Source organism: Caenorhabditis briggsae, assembly GCF_000004555.2.
Source record: "Caenorhabditis briggsae complete genome, chrI, whole genome shotgun sequence".
Taxonomy (NCBI): domain Eukaryota; kingdom Metazoa; phylum Nematoda; class Chromadorea; order Rhabditida; family Rhabditidae; genus Caenorhabditis; species Caenorhabditis briggsae.
In genome coordinates this window covers 5584108-5601685 of record NC_013489.2, presented here as the reverse complement: position 1 = coordinate 5601685, position 17578 = coordinate 5584108, and the positions used below count along the sequence as shown (strand labels likewise).

General features: G+C 39.0%; 6 protein-coding genes across 6 annotated transcripts; 3 read left to right on the top strand and 3 right to left on the bottom strand.

Moving 5' to 3' along the window:
* Positions 1-289: 289 nt before the first annotated feature.
* On the top strand, positions 290-544 carry CBG03760 (the record flags this gene model as incomplete). The annotated part of the gene is made up of 2 exons (XM_002639166.2): positions 290-399; positions 445-544. 2 exons carry the CDS (start codon positions 290-292, stop codon positions 542-544), a joined length of 210 nt encoding a protein of 69 aa, XP_002639212.2.
* A 253-nt stretch (positions 545-797) lies between these two features.
* On the bottom strand, positions 798-3811 carry CBG03761 (the record flags this gene model as incomplete). The annotated part of the gene is made up of 11 exons (XM_045235425.1): positions 798-894; positions 939-1057; positions 1102-1255; positions 1299-1384; positions 1431-1667; positions 2204-2269; positions 2316-2460; positions 2504-3084; positions 3251-3451; positions 3500-3682; positions 3731-3811. The coding sequence occupies 11 exons, from the start codon at positions 3809-3811 to the stop codon at positions 798-800; spliced, it is 1950 nt and encodes a 649-aa protein (XP_045092480.1).
* Positions 3812-5754: 1943 nt separating this feature from the next.
* On the bottom strand, positions 5755-6056 carry CBG03762 (the record flags this gene model as incomplete). Its single annotated transcript, XM_002639168.2, has 2 exons — positions 5755-5955; positions 6006-6056. The coding sequence occupies 2 exons, from the start codon at positions 6054-6056 to the stop codon at positions 5755-5757; spliced, it is 252 nt and encodes an 83-aa protein (XP_002639214.2).
* Positions 6057-6234: 178 nt separating this feature from the next.
* Cbr-npp-14 lies at positions 6235-10800 on the top strand (the record flags this gene model as incomplete). The annotated part of the gene is made up of 6 exons (XM_045235418.1): positions 6235-7411; positions 7455-7572; positions 7619-8501; positions 8548-9703; positions 9750-10345; positions 10393-10800. 6 exons carry the CDS (start codon positions 6235-6237, stop codon positions 10798-10800), a joined length of 4338 nt encoding a protein of 1445 aa, XP_045092481.1.
* A 310-nt stretch (positions 10801-11110) lies between these two features.
* Cbr-lab-1 lies at positions 11111-11668 on the top strand (the record flags this gene model as incomplete). Its single annotated transcript, XM_002639170.1, has 3 exons — positions 11111-11178; positions 11225-11312; positions 11363-11668. The coding sequence occupies 3 exons, from the start codon at positions 11111-11113 to the stop codon at positions 11666-11668; spliced, it is 462 nt and encodes a 153-aa protein (XP_002639216.1).
* Positions 11669-14486: 2818 nt separating this feature from the next.
* CBG03766 lies at positions 14487-17171 on the bottom strand (the record flags this gene model as incomplete). The annotated part of the gene is made up of 6 exons (XM_002639171.1): positions 14487-14622; positions 14669-14967; positions 15198-15510; positions 16671-16836; positions 16888-16988; positions 17089-17171. 6 exons carry the CDS (start codon positions 17169-17171, stop codon positions 14487-14489), a joined length of 1098 nt encoding a protein of 365 aa, XP_002639217.1.
* Between the last annotated feature and the right edge of the window lie 407 nt (positions 17172-17578).

Here is a 17578-nt window from a genome sequence, read left to right as displayed (position 1 = left end):
GACTAGAAATGCGCCAGCGACGACCTTGCGCCATTGGGTTGCAAAAAAGCGGGGGAATTCAAAAAATAATTTTACTCTTCTGCAGGTAGAGCGTGAGGAATTCGAAGCATTCAAGGAAGCTATTTCAAAATACGCCGAAGAAATTCGAGGAGATCATAATTGGGTGCCCAGGTTGGCGTTTGGATTAGCTCCATGGAGACCTGAAAACTCGGAGCCACTGGTTTACTTGTTTCAGAATGACGATCATATTTTTGAAACAAACGAAGAGTTTCAGCATTTGATTGTCAGCATGTTCATCACGATTCGAATTCAAAACTTCCGATTCCCAGTCCTAGAGCCGTTTTGGGCAGCTGAACATACGGCCAATCTATGGACTAAATTGTTCCCATCATATGCTACGTAAGTTGAATAAACGATTCTCCAAAATTTGAATGTTATTTTCAGCTTCACTGCTGCTCAAAACCGACCACTTCCTCGTGTCGGAAACACCGAGCAGTACGATTTCGACGCAATTTCCCTACAATTCCACCTTGATCCCAATTGAAAGGAGTCTGAACTTTGTTGAACCTCTTTTACGTTGATGCAACTAAATATCATAATAAACACTTCAGAAAAAAGATAATTAACTAGTTTCATATCATTCGAAAAGCAGGAGTTCTATTATAAAATGAGAATTAAGTCAGTAAAAATACACTGCTGAGTTCAGATGTGGAGAACCGTAGAATTGAAGAAATTTGAGTGTCTAGAATAGGAAAAAAACATCGAAACTGGCATGAAAAATGGAATTATTTGATCAATCATTGGACTCTTGGCCGTTTGGGATCAGAGTGTCCTTCATGTGAAAGATGTTCTCTCTTTCTGGCATCCAGAACACGAAGTGCGTGGTTGATGGAGCTGGAAGACAGTTTTATTCCGACGAATTAATTTGAATAATGTACCCGAGCAAATATTCTTCTGTGACTGGACGAAGCATTGTGTCCAAAACATTTTGAGCAGTTCGCAGTCCGTTGGGAAGAGATTTATCAGTACGTTCTCGCATGAACACCCATTCCGTTGCCTACAAAATTGAATTGAAAAAAATTTTATTATGTAATGTCTTACTTGTCCCCGCTCGTTCACTTTTAACGTGCATTCAATGATTTTGCCATCATATTGTCTGAGGGATGCTGTCGCTTTCATCGACCCAAATGGTTCTCTCTGGTTTTGAACGAATAAATGTCCAGTCCATTCAGGAAGCATTCCCTCGCGACATACTCTGAGCACACCGATATTAACCGGAATGATAATGTAACACTCACTTGGTTATTTTCAGAAGGAAATCAACAGAGTTGTGGGATGGGGGTTTCCATTTCAAAACTTTGTCACATCTTCCAGTCTCATATTGCTGAAAAACATTCATTTTGTGTTAGTAAACCACATATCGAACATACTCTGTCAGTTGGCTGAAAAATGAGTCCGTCAATTTCGTGTCCAACATTTTTTACGAATTTTCTTTCAAATAATTTCCATGTGGTCTCGAGAACATAGAAGTCTTTTCTCCTGACAGACATAGTTTGCCGTTCCCGACGCAACTTTCCACTTCTGAATCCAGCGTCTCTTTTATCGATAATTTCAGTAGAAATGATTTTGAATCGCTTAGAAAACGGCTCCTTCATTACATTGAATCCCTGAAAATCGAAACCAAAATGGAATTCGAGCTAGATATCGAACCAGGCTTGGTCGGATAAAAGTTTTCGGAGAATCGGATACACGAGTTTTTCTCCGACTTTTCTTCGGATAATTTCGGAGTATTTCGGATAAAAGGTTTTTTGGCCTTTAATCGAGGCGAGCGACAAAAAAACACAACTTTCCGATGAGCAGCAACATTAATAACAACTAAAAGGGCAAAACTAACATCTTTAATACTGCAGGAAGCGATATTTTGGTCTAACTTATTGCTTAACTTTCGGAAGATTTATGCCTCTGTCGGAGAAATTGTCCGAAATTATCCGAGTGTATCCGGGAAAAAAGCTCGGACAATTCTCCGTCGGATAATTTCTCCAAATAATTAATAAAATTTTCCGGAGGATTCTCCGTCGGAGAATTCATCCGAAGAATAATGTCGGATATTTATCCGTAGGATAACTTATCCGAAATCATCCGAAAAACTCGGATAATCGGATATCCGATTATCCGACTCCGACCAAGCCTCTATGGAACGTACCCCAATTCTCATAACATCGTAAATTAGCATTCGAGGATGATCACGAAGAATACCATGCTCTTCTACCTGAAATTTTCTCTTCAAAATAATATTATTGTGAGGATGTTTCAACCTTGTCAATGATGACTTCAGTGTCGACAACTGTTCCTTTAAGTGGTGATCCATCATTGTTCACAAAATCTAAGTTATCAATTTCAAACACCTCGTTGTCACGATCAAATGCGTAGACCTCGCCATCATTAATATAAACGATGTACCTGAATTTTTTTCTAATTTTCGGTGAATATTTGTAAGTGTAACCTCATTCCGTCGGCTTTCCATGACACCATGTAAGGTTCTTTCTCAAAGCAATTGATGTTGTCTCGACTTAATGATACTGGTTGGAGCCCGGGAAATCCTTGTTTTGACCATTTGCATAGTTCTTGTATCTGAAATGGCATTTTATGAATTTCATTCAATGCAATGAGTACCTTTGCTTGTAGTATACTTTTCTTCCCCGGATCTTCAACATGTCTTGCTCCCTTCACTAGTCCGTCCATGAACTGTTTTACACCGGCACCATTGTTTTTACCATTACTACTGCTAGCGCTTTGATTCCCGTTTCCTGAATATTGATAAGTTTTAGATAAAAAGTAGGAAATAAGAAGTGGAAAACCATTTGCAAAATTAGCTTGGCTGCTTGAAGCTGTGCCGTTGTTGTTTTGATTTGATCCATCAGTGTAGTGATGTTCTCGCTCCCAATCAGGCTTTTCTGGAGCCATTACTCTCTCATCTTCTAGCGGTTCATAACGTGTATATAGGTCATCGATGTAGTCTTGTTTATAGATTCCTCCTTGACGATTTTCAGCAAACTCACGGATTGCGGCATCCAGACCGTACTCCTGAGAAAAATTTTCTTTTCAAAATATTATGACTGTCTGAGAAAAAAGGTTCAGAAGCAGAGACAATTTGTCAGCGTCTCGAGCTTATATGTGATGTTCGCATACACCTGACTCTAAACTCTTTTTTCTCCGACCGAGATAATACTTTTTAATTACATGTCCGTACATTTACTTGAAACAAATAGGCGGCGATTAAGAATCCTGTTCTGTTGAATCCGTGTGTGCAATGAAGACCCACTAAAAGATCTGCATTTTTCTCATGAAATTCTGTGACGATCTTAATGAATGTGTCGGTTTCCTCTTTAGTAGGAGACATTCCACGACCAGCCATCGCCATTTTTACATATCTACATGATTTTTCTGTGACCTAAAATTGAATCAATCCATGTTTGTTGCACACGAATCATTGTCTCACTTCGTCCGGAAAATAATATCGATCTGTATTGGTAAGGTCAATCCACAATCCTATTCTACGGCCATTTAGAAATGGGCTTGAAAAGACGTCTGCTGGACTAAATTTCCATTTCCGCTCGGGAATCTGCTGATCATACATTTTACAGAGTGGTGTTTTGAATGGAAAAAACAAATCATTCACAATCTGTAAGAAAAATGTGTAAGAATCACTCAAATCACACTTTTCACGAACCGTTCCCGTTTTTGGACAATGTAGCCATCTATCAGGCAGTCCCAATCTAGCTTTATCGGGAGTCGGTCCTTTTGGAGCCATTGTCGCCGAATTTCAGAAATAGAAACCGACAGAGATTCTAGACGAAAAGCGGCGAATTCAGCTGCAGTCTTGCGAAATTTTTCGCCGGCGTTGTTTGCGCGTTTCCAGTGGTATGACACCTTTTCGGTGCGTTGGCGCATTTTCGAAATTTCGCATTTATGAAATAAATCTTGAAAAATGAGGAAAACCTCAGAGATTCGACGGGAGAAAACTGGGAGAGATATCGGTTCGAACTGGGAGAGGTTTTGGGTCGAACAGATATGTCACTGTGTTCTCTGCAGCTTCTCTCTTGGTTCGAACGAGCGGCGGAGTGTCGTTTGCGCGCGCAGTTTAGTGGAATTTAAATTTTCGCCCCTTATTTAACAATCAAATCAAACTAATTAACAAAAATATTTATTGAATCGAATGAATAGGAAGAATATAAGTATAAATAACTAAAAAGTAAAAAAATAACCTCATGAAATGTATTGTATTGAAATGTGAGCTAACTTCTTATTCTCAGCTCCGGTATCGCAGTATTCAGAACTTCGAAGTGAATCACGATATCCGGAACTCTCCTGCAAACCTTCTTTAGTGCTCTCGTATTTTTGCAGCTTGTAGCATTATGGCGACTGGAGCTCTGGAATGAGATATAGGTCATAAGTCTGCAAAAGGGAAGTGTTCATACCGTTTTGTTCATAGTACATTTATGTCCTCTAGCGGACGATGTGTACTCTTCCTTGAGATTCATTTAATAAGTTATCTTCTTCGCTTCTTAGTGCAAGCTAAATGCACTTTCTTTCAGTTCTTCAGAAAATAAAATCCCAATTCGAATTCTTTAGCTTTTCATTGTTTACAGGTTTGTAATTTCTCTTTCAATCATCATAGGCTTGGGGTTGTAGATAGGATGAATATTCTTTATGAAATCAAAGACGATTCAACTGAAAGAACAAGGTTTTTAATTATGTGATGTTGTCAATAAACTCACTCAAAGCCTACACTGAACTCATCGTTTTCAGTAAATCGAGATATTCTCTATCTTTCCTGACAACGTAAGGTTCCCAAGTTTTCCATGTTGATTCCGAGTGACGTTATCCGAGAGATTTTGCACTAAACGGCAAACTTTCACCGAATGTTTCTCGCAATATTTAGGAACAATGACGAGAAAAGCGACTCCTGAGAAGTTCATTTGTATACTCTTCTGGAAACCCTCTTAACAGTATTTAGATCATAAACGAATTTTCCGGCATGACGAACCAACTTCGCTATTTAAGCGGATGAGTTCAACAGCCATGTACATAATTACCGTACTGAGAATGCCGCGTCAAAATCCATTCATTAGATAACTCATTTTATATAATTAATCCCGATATATTTAAATCGTTTTGATTGAGTCATAACTTCTTTATTCCATTGAAAGTTTTCTTTATTCCATTGAAAGCCTGCAATTTCACGCATGTTTTTTGTCACTAGATTTCCAGACTAACCTGCTCACTACAAGCCGCGATTTCCGAAACTCAGAGCTTTTGAAATAGTGTAAATTGAGGTGAGAGCAATTTATCGATCTCTTCTTCCTTTTTCGGTTATCTCTTTCATAGTTTTTACAAAACCATTCAACGCTGAAAAAGACGGAAAAAATGTTACCTGCAGAGCTCTCTCCGAATTCGAAATTCTCAAAATCGTCGTTTTTTTTGTCGGTCATAAAAATCGCAGTATTCTATAGAAGCCGTAAACATAAATAGAACATATGCATGAATAAAACTTTGAATATTATAAATTACAAAAAACTGTTTTTGCCAACGACGCTCCTCCTTTACAGGTGCGCCTATTTTAGCAGCTTTGCAGCCGTTCGAACCTGGTTCTCTCGGCGTTTTCGCCAGACCCCCTTTCTCTCCCAGTTTTCTCCCGTCGAATCTCTGAGACTTTATAGAAACGATTTATGTATTAAATAATCAAATAGGTTATCAAATATCTTTCTTCTTGTCGTTGTCGTCCTTTTTCTCATTGCTGGTCTTTTTTTCTTCTTCCGGATTTTTCTGGTCATCCATACCATCGTCCACCTTCTCATCTTTTTTGTCTTCATCCTTCGATTTTTTCGGACCCGTTTTCTTTTCCGCCTTCATGTCATCCTTTTGCTTCTTAAAATTCGCTTTAGCTTCGTTTGCCTGAAACCAGTTCTTTGTTAGGAAGAAAATTTTTTTACAAATTTCCGAACCATTCCTTCCAAATTCTCGATATCTTCCAGAGCAGCCTCCCATAGTTCCATTCGGTTTTTAAGCTCTTGTTTTAGTCCGAGTAGACCTCTTTTCATGTGCATCAGCTTGATTTTCAAATCAGCAAGCAGTTTTGCATTATCCACCGGTGCTGCTGGCGGTTTCACTTGTGTCGCTAGTGGATCAGCCATTTCAGTCACTTATCTTCAAATAATCTTCTTCTTTTCAGTAATGGCGACCGATGAAGTGGCGCAGGATGTGTCTCAGGTCACCGACTTCTACTACCACACGTGTAGAAAGTTCAGGATATTCTCCGAGAAGGTTGACACAGTTCCTGCTGGAAAAACAATCAGAAATCGTCTTGCTACGTCTTCACAACTCGGAGTGACGTTTGCTCTTGTAGGCACTAACCAGGTGAATATCCCTAAAATTAGAACAGTGATTTATAACTCATGTTTTCAGCTGTTATGTTTTCCTACGAAAAGTCTACTCAGTTACAAAGTAACTCGGGAGAACATGATTGTTGAAGTGACGGATCTTTCTGCCAAATCTATCGGACTACACGGAGTTGAAGAGATTAACGATATGGGAGTCAACTCTGACGGCACACTGCTGGCAGTTTTACAAACTAGAAACAATGATGTTTCTGTAGATGTATTCGATATAAAATCTCTCTGCTCAGCTGTCAGTTCTGTTCCGTTCAAACCAATCTGCTCAACACGTGTTGGTACAGAACAAGTCAACCAAGGAAGTTGTTTTGAATGGAATCCTGCGTTTCCGGATACGTTCGCAGCTTCATCTACCGATAGAAGTATAATGGTTGCAAAGATCGATGTTAAAAATCCATCCAGTCAAAAACTCATTGGAATCGGGAAACTTGGAGCTATCACTACTGCGATCAGTTGGAGCCCGAAGGGAAAACAACTAACGATTGGAGACTCGTTAGGAAAAATCGTACAATTGAAGCCGGAGCTGGATGTTGTTAGAAGTCAGGCTGGACCAAAACACACTCCCGCTTATGGAAAAGTAACTGGCCTATGCTGGCTTGCAACTACTGAATGGCTTGTTTCTTTTGAAAGAGGAACGGATCATGACGCGTATCTGATGAGATGTAAGAAAGACAAACCCACTGAATGGATGCAATACCATGAGCTCTCTTATTCCTCTTCAAAGTGGACCTTCCCTGCTTTCCTCTTCCCTGCTTCTCAATTACTAGTTGACTGGAATGTTGTGATTGTTGGAAACTCAAAAACAAGTGAAATCGCTACTGTGGGTAAAAGAGACGAGTGGCAAACTTGGGTTCCTGTGGAAGGAGAAGGAATCTACTTGCCAACCACAGCGAGTGGCAAAGACACTGTTCCGATTGGACTAACAATTGACAGATCTATGGCAGAAGAAGTATCGTTAGGTACGATCACACCATGTCTCTATTTACATCATTTCATTTTCAGAACAGGATGGGTCTCGGAAGCATCGTCCATCTCCACTTGTTTTGTGTCTCACCAACGACGGAGTGCTCACCGTTCATCATGTCATAAGCACCGTCACAGCACATAAGCTTTGTCAAATGTGAGTTTTATCGATAATTACAAGTTTATCGATGATTTATTTTCAGTGAAAGTCAGAGTATTGGTGTTACCGGATTGGCCAAATTACAGCTGACTCAAGCTGTTTCCACTTCTTCAAATGCTTCCTCAGCTTCGCCCGCCCAGATTCCGACAGCACAGCCATCTACAATTTTCGAGCAAAAACCCAAGTTGGAATCTGTCGCTCCAACTCCAAAATCCAACATTTTTGGTACACCACTGTCTACACCGAAGCCAGCAGATGCTCTTCTGGGATCAACACCGACTACGGCTCTGGGATCAACACCGACTGCTTCCATGTTGTTTGGCGGCAGCAAGATATCACCTCCAGCTAACACAGCGGCTCCTGAAGCTACCCCAACGACGCCTGCCCCTCAATCGAAACTAGTTCCGGTTACCACACTCACACCGGCTTCTTCTACTGCAGAAGATCTGAAAGCTCTTGAAAACAAGAATGCTGAAGCGCTGGCAGCTAAGAAAAAAATATTACTTGATCGTGTCAGCAAGATCAATTTGATGATGACGTCTACGAAAGATTCCATCATGAAAATGTCATTTGCTGTGGGAAAAATGAAAAACTGTGTTATGGAATGCGCGGAAGTGGTTCAAGCATCTTTAGAAGATTCAAAAGAAGTGATGGATGAACTGAGGAACCTGATTGTATTAATAGAACGAATGTCGGATAGAACTCAACATACGGTAAAAGAGATGGATTTTGAAATTGACGAAAAAATGGAATTGGTTGCTGGCGTTGATGACGGTGAGCGAGTTCTGGAAAAGCTCCGAAGCATGTCCGAAACAGAGAAAATGATGAGATTCAATAAACTAGAAACAACTGCTGATTTATTGAATGGAAAGTACGAGGAGTGTTGTGAAAAGATCAAGAAGTTGAGAACAAACTTGGCTGAAAAGGCAATTCATTTTTCCCCTAGATAAATCATTTTATTGTTTTTTACAGGAATCTCTTCGGAAGCAAGCTGTTCTACCCCCTTTTCGATATAACTCGAATCTCAATCAGCTTCGCCATGGTGCCGAGTCGGAAATCGCTCTAAAAGTCATGCGTAACGTAACCAAAATCATCTTAGACACCCGCGAACGTATTCAACGAACTGAATTGGATTTCGTACGTTTCAAACGAGAAATTTCCAAAGGACCTGATATGAAAAAGAACGCCAATGCCACTTTGGCACAACCATCCGAAATATGCATTCCTGCAGAAAATGCTCCACAACGTGGAAAAATGAGCGACTCTGAAATCGTAAAAGCCAGACAACTACTAGTTTCAAGGGTACAGAAAAAAGGTCCAGTGAAAACAAGGAATGTGATCATAGAGTCTTACAAGAAGGCGGATGACCCAAAAACTAAAAAATTGGAAGAACTTGACACTTCGAACCTGTCAAATGCTATTCTGAAATTGAGTATGACTCCAAGACGAGTAATTCCAACATCGTCATTGTTCACCACGGCAGATGTAACTCCACCGAGAAAAGCAGACGCCGCGACGCAAGCTGACGAACCACCAGTAGTAAAAACCGTAGTTGTGACTGTAGAATCCCCAGCGAAACCAGTTACAACAGCTCCAGTGACTTCTCTCCCGAAGACAACTAAGACGACAGCTGTTCCAGCTATTGCTACACCGAAAGTAGCTACTATGAAAGAGGAAGTCAAAGATCAAAAAACTCCAGCCCCACTTTCAACTTCCTCTTCTATTTTCTCGGGGAGTCTTTTTGGTTCAACAGCTCCGAAAGCTCCACCAGTATCAGCTGGAACATCTCCATTACCAACAGCTGGAAGTAGTTCGCTTTTGAATTCCTCCTTGAACATCAGTCCAAAAGAAGAAAAAGAAGGGATCACTGAAGCGAATAAAAACGAGGAAACAAAGCTTCCCAATGTGAAGAAAGTGGAAGAAAAGCAACAGGAGTCGGATGATGTCAAAGTTCCAACTGGGAAAGTTGAAACGCCGAAAGAAGAACCAGTTGTTAAGCAAGAGCAACCCAAGCCAGTGGAACCAGTTAATGTAACTCCAAAAGTTGAGGCACCAGCTCCTACAGTCACAACAAGTCCTCCAGCCACTGAGCCTAAAACAGATCTCACTCCAAAAGCTCCTAGTTTCTGTAAGTCTTTCAGTAGGAAATATATTTCGAATTTATTTTTATTTAGCTTTCAACTCAACTCCTAAATCAATCACTTCAACACCTTCTATTTTTGGTGGCGAATTCGGGACACAATCTCCTGCTTCAACCAATTCTTCAAGTATCTTTGGTGGAGCTGCTACGGCTACTCCAGTGGCTTCTGGAAATACTTCAAGCATTTTTGGAGGTGGCGCTAAAACGACTAATTCTCCATTTGGAAGCTTCGGAAAGGGATCGGCTCAGCCAGCACAAGCTCAAAATCTCACTCCAGCTACTTCATCTGTTTCATTTTCATTCAATACTGGTTCATCAGCCCCACCAGCGAAATCAACAGGATTCGGTGCATTCGGAGGGGGTGCTCCAGCTCAGACATCGTCCGCTTTCGGATCATCAGTAACTGCTCCAACTGTACCGAATGTTGATGACGGAATGGAAGATGACTCGATGGTAAATGGTGGTGGACCAGGAGGATTTATGAGTGGTCTCGGGAGCTCTGGAAACGCTATCAGTTCGAATACCGGAAACAATCCCTTCGCTCCTAAGGCTTCAACTGGTACTGCTTCAAATAATTCTTGGCTTTTTGGCGGTGGAAATGCTCAACAACCATCACAACAGCAACAGAAGGTAATCAAATACAGTTGTATGATTTTTCCCTAAATTTCTTCTTACAGCCTTCCTTCTCATTTTCGACTGGTGGAGCATCTCAACAGCCGGCAACATCAACAACTTCGTCTTCTGTTTTTGGCGGCGCCCCCAAGTTCGGATCTCAGCCAGTATTTGGAGCTAAGCCGTTTGGAGGAGGTGCAGCACCGGCAAGTGGATTGAGTAAAAATGCTTCAATCTTCGGTGGAGCAGTTTCATCAACACCAAGTGCCCCAGCCGGTGGTGGATTCGCTCAGTTTGCAACAGGCCAGCAAACATCGTCATTGTTCGGAGGAGGTGCCGCGGCTGCTGCTCCACAAACTGGCAGCTCTATCTTCGGAGGAGGAGCAAAAACGACGGCTCCAGCTAGTTCAATTTTCGGAGGAGGAGCTTCGACGAATGCCAACAAAAATACGTCTTTCACATCGTGGCGCTAAATTCATCTACATCTAACATATTCATTAACTTTATTTTTATTGTACTTTTATATGATGCCCCTCGTTCTTAAAGTTTCTTTCAATTCTGTTTTATTGATTTCTAGAGCCGGTTGTTACTATTTTATATCACAAATCAATTTCCATAAAATTTCAAGATTCAACATTTTATTTATGTCACAAATATAGGTCCACAACATCAATTTTCTGCGCCAAAGCTTTTTGACCTTCTCGACATGCCGCGAATTCCTCGAAAACCCAATTCGAAAATCAAATTAAAAGTTTTATTTCTCTCGTTTTCGGATAGTAGAAAATGGTAAGCAATTCGCGTCGAAGTGATCCACGACCACTTTGGATACTTAAAATTCACAAGCGTCTCAGGTAACATCACGAAGTTTGTGTTTCAACTGTTTTTTTTAAATTTCAGTTTGCACGAATTCAAGAAAGAGGCGAGATATTCGGAAGCGGATATAAAATGGGTGCTGAAAGGGCCACCGACAAAAACAGTCTATAAGGTGAAATCTTAATATCTGAAATCGAATGTCATAAACTTTTTTGTTTCTAGGTCACTGTGGAGACGATGGAAAACTGCGGAACTCCAGAATCGGAGCAACAGATTTGGGTGACTGAAGAAATGGCGAGGGCCACTGGAGAAATGTTGGAGAGATTTGAGGAAGAAGAAGAAGCAGAAGAAACCACTCTCGGCGATAAATCTCATGAAGACATCAATGAAACTACAGAGTCTATCGAGGAAGATTACGCAGAGCTTCGTGAATCGGAAGACGTGAATCCGTATGACACAGAAGTTGAAAGCCATGAGACTACCTTCGACTTCAGCAGTATCGACGATGATAAAGAGACCAGTTCCTAATACTTTTAAACAAAATAAAATACTGTGAATAGATGTATAATGTGTGTATTGACAATAAATGAATTATGATTAAATTAAACTGTTGTGTATGTATTTTACAAAGTTGGAAATGTGGAAAAGGAAAGCTTGTGGGCGTGGCCAATGTTCCCCTTAACGAAAGCCACCGTAACTTAAAATTGACTGACTTATTTTTCTATTACTATAAACTTGGTACAAAAAATCGGAGTTGTGGGAGAGAAACGCCGGTGACCGTGGCCGAAGGTCCTACTACGACAACTGCCGAAACCTAAAAATATGTTCATTTTGAGGATTAATTTTCTTGATTTTCACTGCTTTCTGTCGATCTTATTGTTATTTTTCTTCAAAAAAAGCCGTAAAATACAAATTTTGATAGTGAACATTTGAATGAAAACGCACGAAAATCGGGATAAATTCGGCGAACAAAAATATTTTTAGGTTACTGTAGCTGTCGCCGTGGGACCTTCAGCCCCGACAGCCGGCGTTTCTCTCCCACTGATTTTTTTGTACCAGAATAATATTGCGTTTGACAACTTTTGTGTTGGAAACATCCAGGAAAATAAGTCGAAAGAAAACATTTTTGTAAATCTAAAAAAGAAACGGTAGAAAACCGAGAAAACTAACAATTTGGAAGTAAAAAACATTTGCTAACTACGGTAGTTCAGGTACAATATTTTCCCTTCCACGCCTCCGATTTTTTAATCTTCCTTATTAATAAAACGCTAGAGGCGTTTGTCCGTCCTCATGTCAGGCTGTGGACCTTTGAAAAATTGAAAAGTACGTATATATTTACGTGACCCTTTTAGAAAAAGTGAGAAACAAAGCGACGAACATAATAATAATAATTTATTTGATTCAGGACTATCAGTCACTTATAAAATCAATGTGTTACAAATTAAAAAAATGAGTTAGAAATTATGTTCGTCTAGGAACAGGAAAGAAGATAAATTAACATGACTTAAATTAGTTTTAAAAGAGATGGATGAAATCAAGGGTGGGAACATGGTTTTTGGAAGCGAGTTCCAGCAGGATATAATACGGAGAGTAAGAAATTGAGCAGAAAGTTTTGAAGCATTTTTTAATGTACAGCGAATGTAATATGGGTGGCGTCTTAGATGATTATGATGAAACGGGACAATGAATGGGACAATGCGGGACAAACGGGACAATGGGCAACTGCAATTTCCCGGGAAACGAGAGTTTTATACATAAAAACTAGATCGGATAGAAGTCGACGGAACTCTAAGGATTCTAAATTGTGATCACGGAAACAATCAAAGTAGGATATATAGGTATAGTTGAACTTCTTGTAACATCGGAACAGGAATGACTTTTGGACGCCTTCAAGAAGCTTGATTTGCTCCTTGAGGACGGGGGAGAAAACAATTGTACCATACTCAAGAATGGGGCGAATGTAGATGACAAAACATTTTACGAAAATATCCATTTTAGACCGGCGGAGAACATTAAAGAAAATGTTAATCCGTTGGTGTGCTTTCCGGAGTGTGGTAGCGAAGTGGTCAGAGAAGGTCAGTGACGAATTGAGAATGACTCTCAAATCACGAATCCTCTGAACAGTTGGCAATCTCTCGTCGTTAATTGAAAAATGATTGTTAGTGTTATTAAGACGTCTTTTATGAGAGAAAAGAAAATAGATTGAATTGCGCCGAAGGCGCACTAGCTTGCTGGTACAAGCATAATAAACGAGGCAAAACAAAATATTTAAATTTTCAGTTTCCGAAGAACACAAAATATTGAGTTGTCGAATTGGAGAACTCAAATAATCACAAGCTTTTTGTTCTCTTCTTCCCAAACATTCCAATCTTTTCTTCAATCCAATCAACTGAGTTCTACAGTAATTGAGAGTTTTTTCTTTGTCCTCATCACTCATTTCTTCCATGTTCTTCCAGATCATTATGATTGTTGTAGTTTCTGTGATCATCTCGATTTGCCAAAGAATCAATGTATCTGAGAATTCAGTTCTTTATTATTATTATGCAAATATTAGGATCTTACTTTTCATGAAAATCAATTTCTCTGCTGACCAAGAATTGCTGCAGTTCAATAGAATCAAGTAATTTCTTCTTGATGAATTCCATTATTTCTTCTTGGATATTTCGATTGACGGGGAATCTTTTTGTCCTCAGTCTGACACAAATCATGGTCCTGAAAATGGAAAAGTTGATATATAGGATTAAGAAACCAACCCACTTCAGGTGTCAATTCAATAACTCTTGATGGAGCACTCATAGTTTAAACTTTCGATGTTACAGAACAAGAATACAACCATTTGAAACAAACTCTTATCAGTTATTGCAATTTGTGTGTTGCCGAAACATAGCTAAATCGATAGAATAAAGATTGTGCAGAACACAGTTTTAATGATTTGCAGGTTGCCTAAAAATTGCTTTTATGTAATTTTTAGATTTTGAAAATTTATATTTTTCGTTGTTTAAAGGTTTTCAACACAAAAGTTTCGAAAAATCCGAACATTTTAGGTTACAGTGGACTTCATTATGGGGACCGTTGGCCAAGCCCACAAGCTTGTCTCTTTCCCAGCTCCGATTTTTTATACAAGCATATAGAATAGCTTGCTATCTGAAATCTGACTTTCGACAATTTTATTTTTTTAGAAAGGCATATGTACAAGAGAAGCAGAACAGCTTAATCTAGAGAACTTTCTAGTTCAGCAATGAGTTTCTCTGCAAGACAGAATAAAAACTGCGAGATATATAAAAATTTGGATGGAGAGGAAAAACTGAATATTGAATATTGAAATTAAAATAGGTGAATGTGAAAATCAAGAAGAAGAAGAAGTTGTTGTTTCCGGATAGTTCCAGACGACGAAGGAAAATGAGTAATTGTCTCTCATTATTGTTGCAAATGCTCCATCTGAACGTGTGATATCTATTCCAGATGAGCAATCGATTTGGCCTCTGAAAATAGTTAATTTAGATTTTCGATTTCCCTGTTTTCATTTACTTTCTGATTTTGAAATATCGAGATCTGGTTTTATCCTTTGGTTTCCATTTGTTTCCCTTGATTCCATCCATTATATGATTTTGAAATTTACTTTTCCAGTCCACTGGATTACACCAAGTCAGCTGCATTCTTCTCAATTTTTTGTTGTCTCCTTCCAACCAGTTTTTCACAAATGCATTCATATCTTTCCCATCGAAGTTCGAATCAGTCAATACTATGTTTTCGCAATCCATGTTCAAGAAATAGTGACGAGTCATCCATGCGGAAGATCCGATTCTGACATGTGGAATTGTGATTTTCTGAAAATACAAAACATTTAGGGTTGATCCATCTGAATTCTTGAAGAAAACTTTGGCTGATGTTTCCTATTTTTTTCGTTTTTCTTTGAAGTATTTTATTCATTTTGTTTATCAGTTTCCCCCTTCTTTTAAAAAATTGAATCTAAAAATTTGGCATTTTCAAAATTAAAAATTGGAAGAGCACATTTAACAAACTTTAACAGTAATCACCAAGACAGCTTCTGACATACCTTGTTACTCCGAAAGTCATCAGGAAACTTGAAAAGACACTCCATGGCGTGCAAATTCGGAATCGCCATCACTCTCGATGCAAGAGCATTGGATACAGGCTCAACGGAGAACGGAAACATTATCTTTTTGCACATATTCACTTGTTTCTTTTTCAGAATCGGGATTATAATATCATCATAAACTGGCAGACAGTCAGCAATGTTCACCATGTGAATTGTGCCTGTGAAGAGACGGAGCATATGATCAATCACATTGAAAAGAGCAAGTTTGGGATTTGGTGTGAAGACTTGGATATTGGTTTGGCGAACTTGGCTTAAAAATAGAAAATATGTTGAACTCAAATCTAGTATCGGTCAAAACTATTACTTTTACCTGTTTTTATTTTAAATTGAGCAACTTTAGATCTACAAAAAGTTTACCACATTTTCTCTAATTATCTCGGTTCCTGTGAAAGATATACGAAAGGGCTAATTTCAAAATTTTTTATTTTGACCAGAGAAAAACATTTTTTACGCTTTTATATTTTCGATTGAAATGTATTAACTTTTCATATTTTTCATTCTCCTTGCTGATCACAGATTTACATCTGCTGTAAATCTGTGATTTGAAAAATGGATCAAGAAACAAAAGAAGGAAAGAATCTGTGGTCCTTTCAATCAATGAATTTTTATCTTCCCGTGAATTCTTTCCTTCTTTTGTTTCTTGATTCATTTTCAAATCGCAGATTTACAGCAGATGTGAATCTGTGATGAAGCCTTTTATTATAACCAGCCTGTTTGCCGCGCCTCCGGCGCTTCAAACAGCTGGCTGGTGAGCCTTCGGCGCAATATAACCTTGTTTTTAACTGTTCGTCGCTTAGCTCCTCTATCTTACTCAAGGGTCACGTCAATTGATATTTTATTCAAAGTTTTCTCACGTGTGTGGACAAACTGAAGGAGAAACAAAAAGACGCAACTTCATTTATTTATTACCAGTCTGTTTGCCGCGCCTCCGGCGCTTCAAACAGCTGGCTGGTGCGCCTTCGGCGCAAATTAACATGTTTCTTTTACTGTTCGTCGCATCGCTCCTCTGTCTTATTCGAAGGGTCACGTCAATTTTTATTTTATTTCAACTTTTTCCACGTGTTCGGACAGACTGACAGAGAAACAAAGAGACGCAACTTCATTTAATTATTATAAGAATGATTTACTTTTTTCAACATAAAAGACCGATAAACATAACCATAATTTAAAAATTAAACCAGATAAACTACCATTCAGTGAAATAAGGCGCTAAACTGTGTTTTATTAGAGACGCCTACAGAATTAGCAGACTCAATGAAACACTATGAATTTTTCTGTGCTTTTCTAACATTTTTTTCATTTTTGGAAATGTTATGATAAATAATTTATCATTTGACAATTTTTGATGTCTTTAACAGGAAACGAGATAATTGATCTCAAAGTCGACAGTTTGGACAGCTCTGTACTTACCATACGAAAGTTTCATCATCAAAAACTTTCTCAACAAAAGTTGGATCTTCCGGATCCTCCAACATTTTTTTCAATTCTTCTTCCTTTCTGTAATAGAAAAGAAAGTGTACAAAACTGCGTTGAACCGGTTTAATTCCCAGAATCGCACATGTCTTTTCTCTCCAATCTGAAATAATGCGTGTTGTTTATTGGTAGAGTTAATTTTACGGACACCTACGATATTCCATTCCTTCTAAGTTGACATGAACCTCTTTGATTTCAGTTTGATTGGATTTTACTACATGTTCCCATTGTGGTGATACATTTGATAGCTCGATTCTGAAAAAAAAGGACCAGCTCAAAACTTCTAAACGTCTCTATCGGAATGAATTCTAGTTAACTTCCCATTTCTTTACTAGCGTGCTACCGTACTACTTACATGTCAACTGGATTCATTTGTTTCAGAAGACCATCAGCCATATCTGGAGAGAGCATATCCAGTAAACTGGTGAATTCCTCCATTCTAGAAATTAAAAAAAAATGTTTCTATGCTGAATCAATAGAGGTGAACAAAAAAACAAACGAATGAAGGGACAGCGCCCAAAGAGAGAAATGGTGCTGGGAAGACATTGAGACGCAAAGATAGAAAGAAAGAAAAAATTGGGAGAAGGGAGGGTGAGGAACACGATGGTGAGAGAAGGTTAAGATGGGAAAATAGGAGAGAATTCGTGTTCAATTTTTGACGAGAGAGTGAGAGAGCAGAGATAAAAAAGAAGAGGGTGAAAAAAAAGAAAAAAGAAGAGCACATCCTCGGGTAGCATGCACCAGGATTGATCAAAAGGGCTCGAGGAGAATTGAGAGATGAGAATGATTCAACTGAATGAGGAGGAGATGAAAAGAGAATAGAGAACGAGATTTTAGGTCTTCTT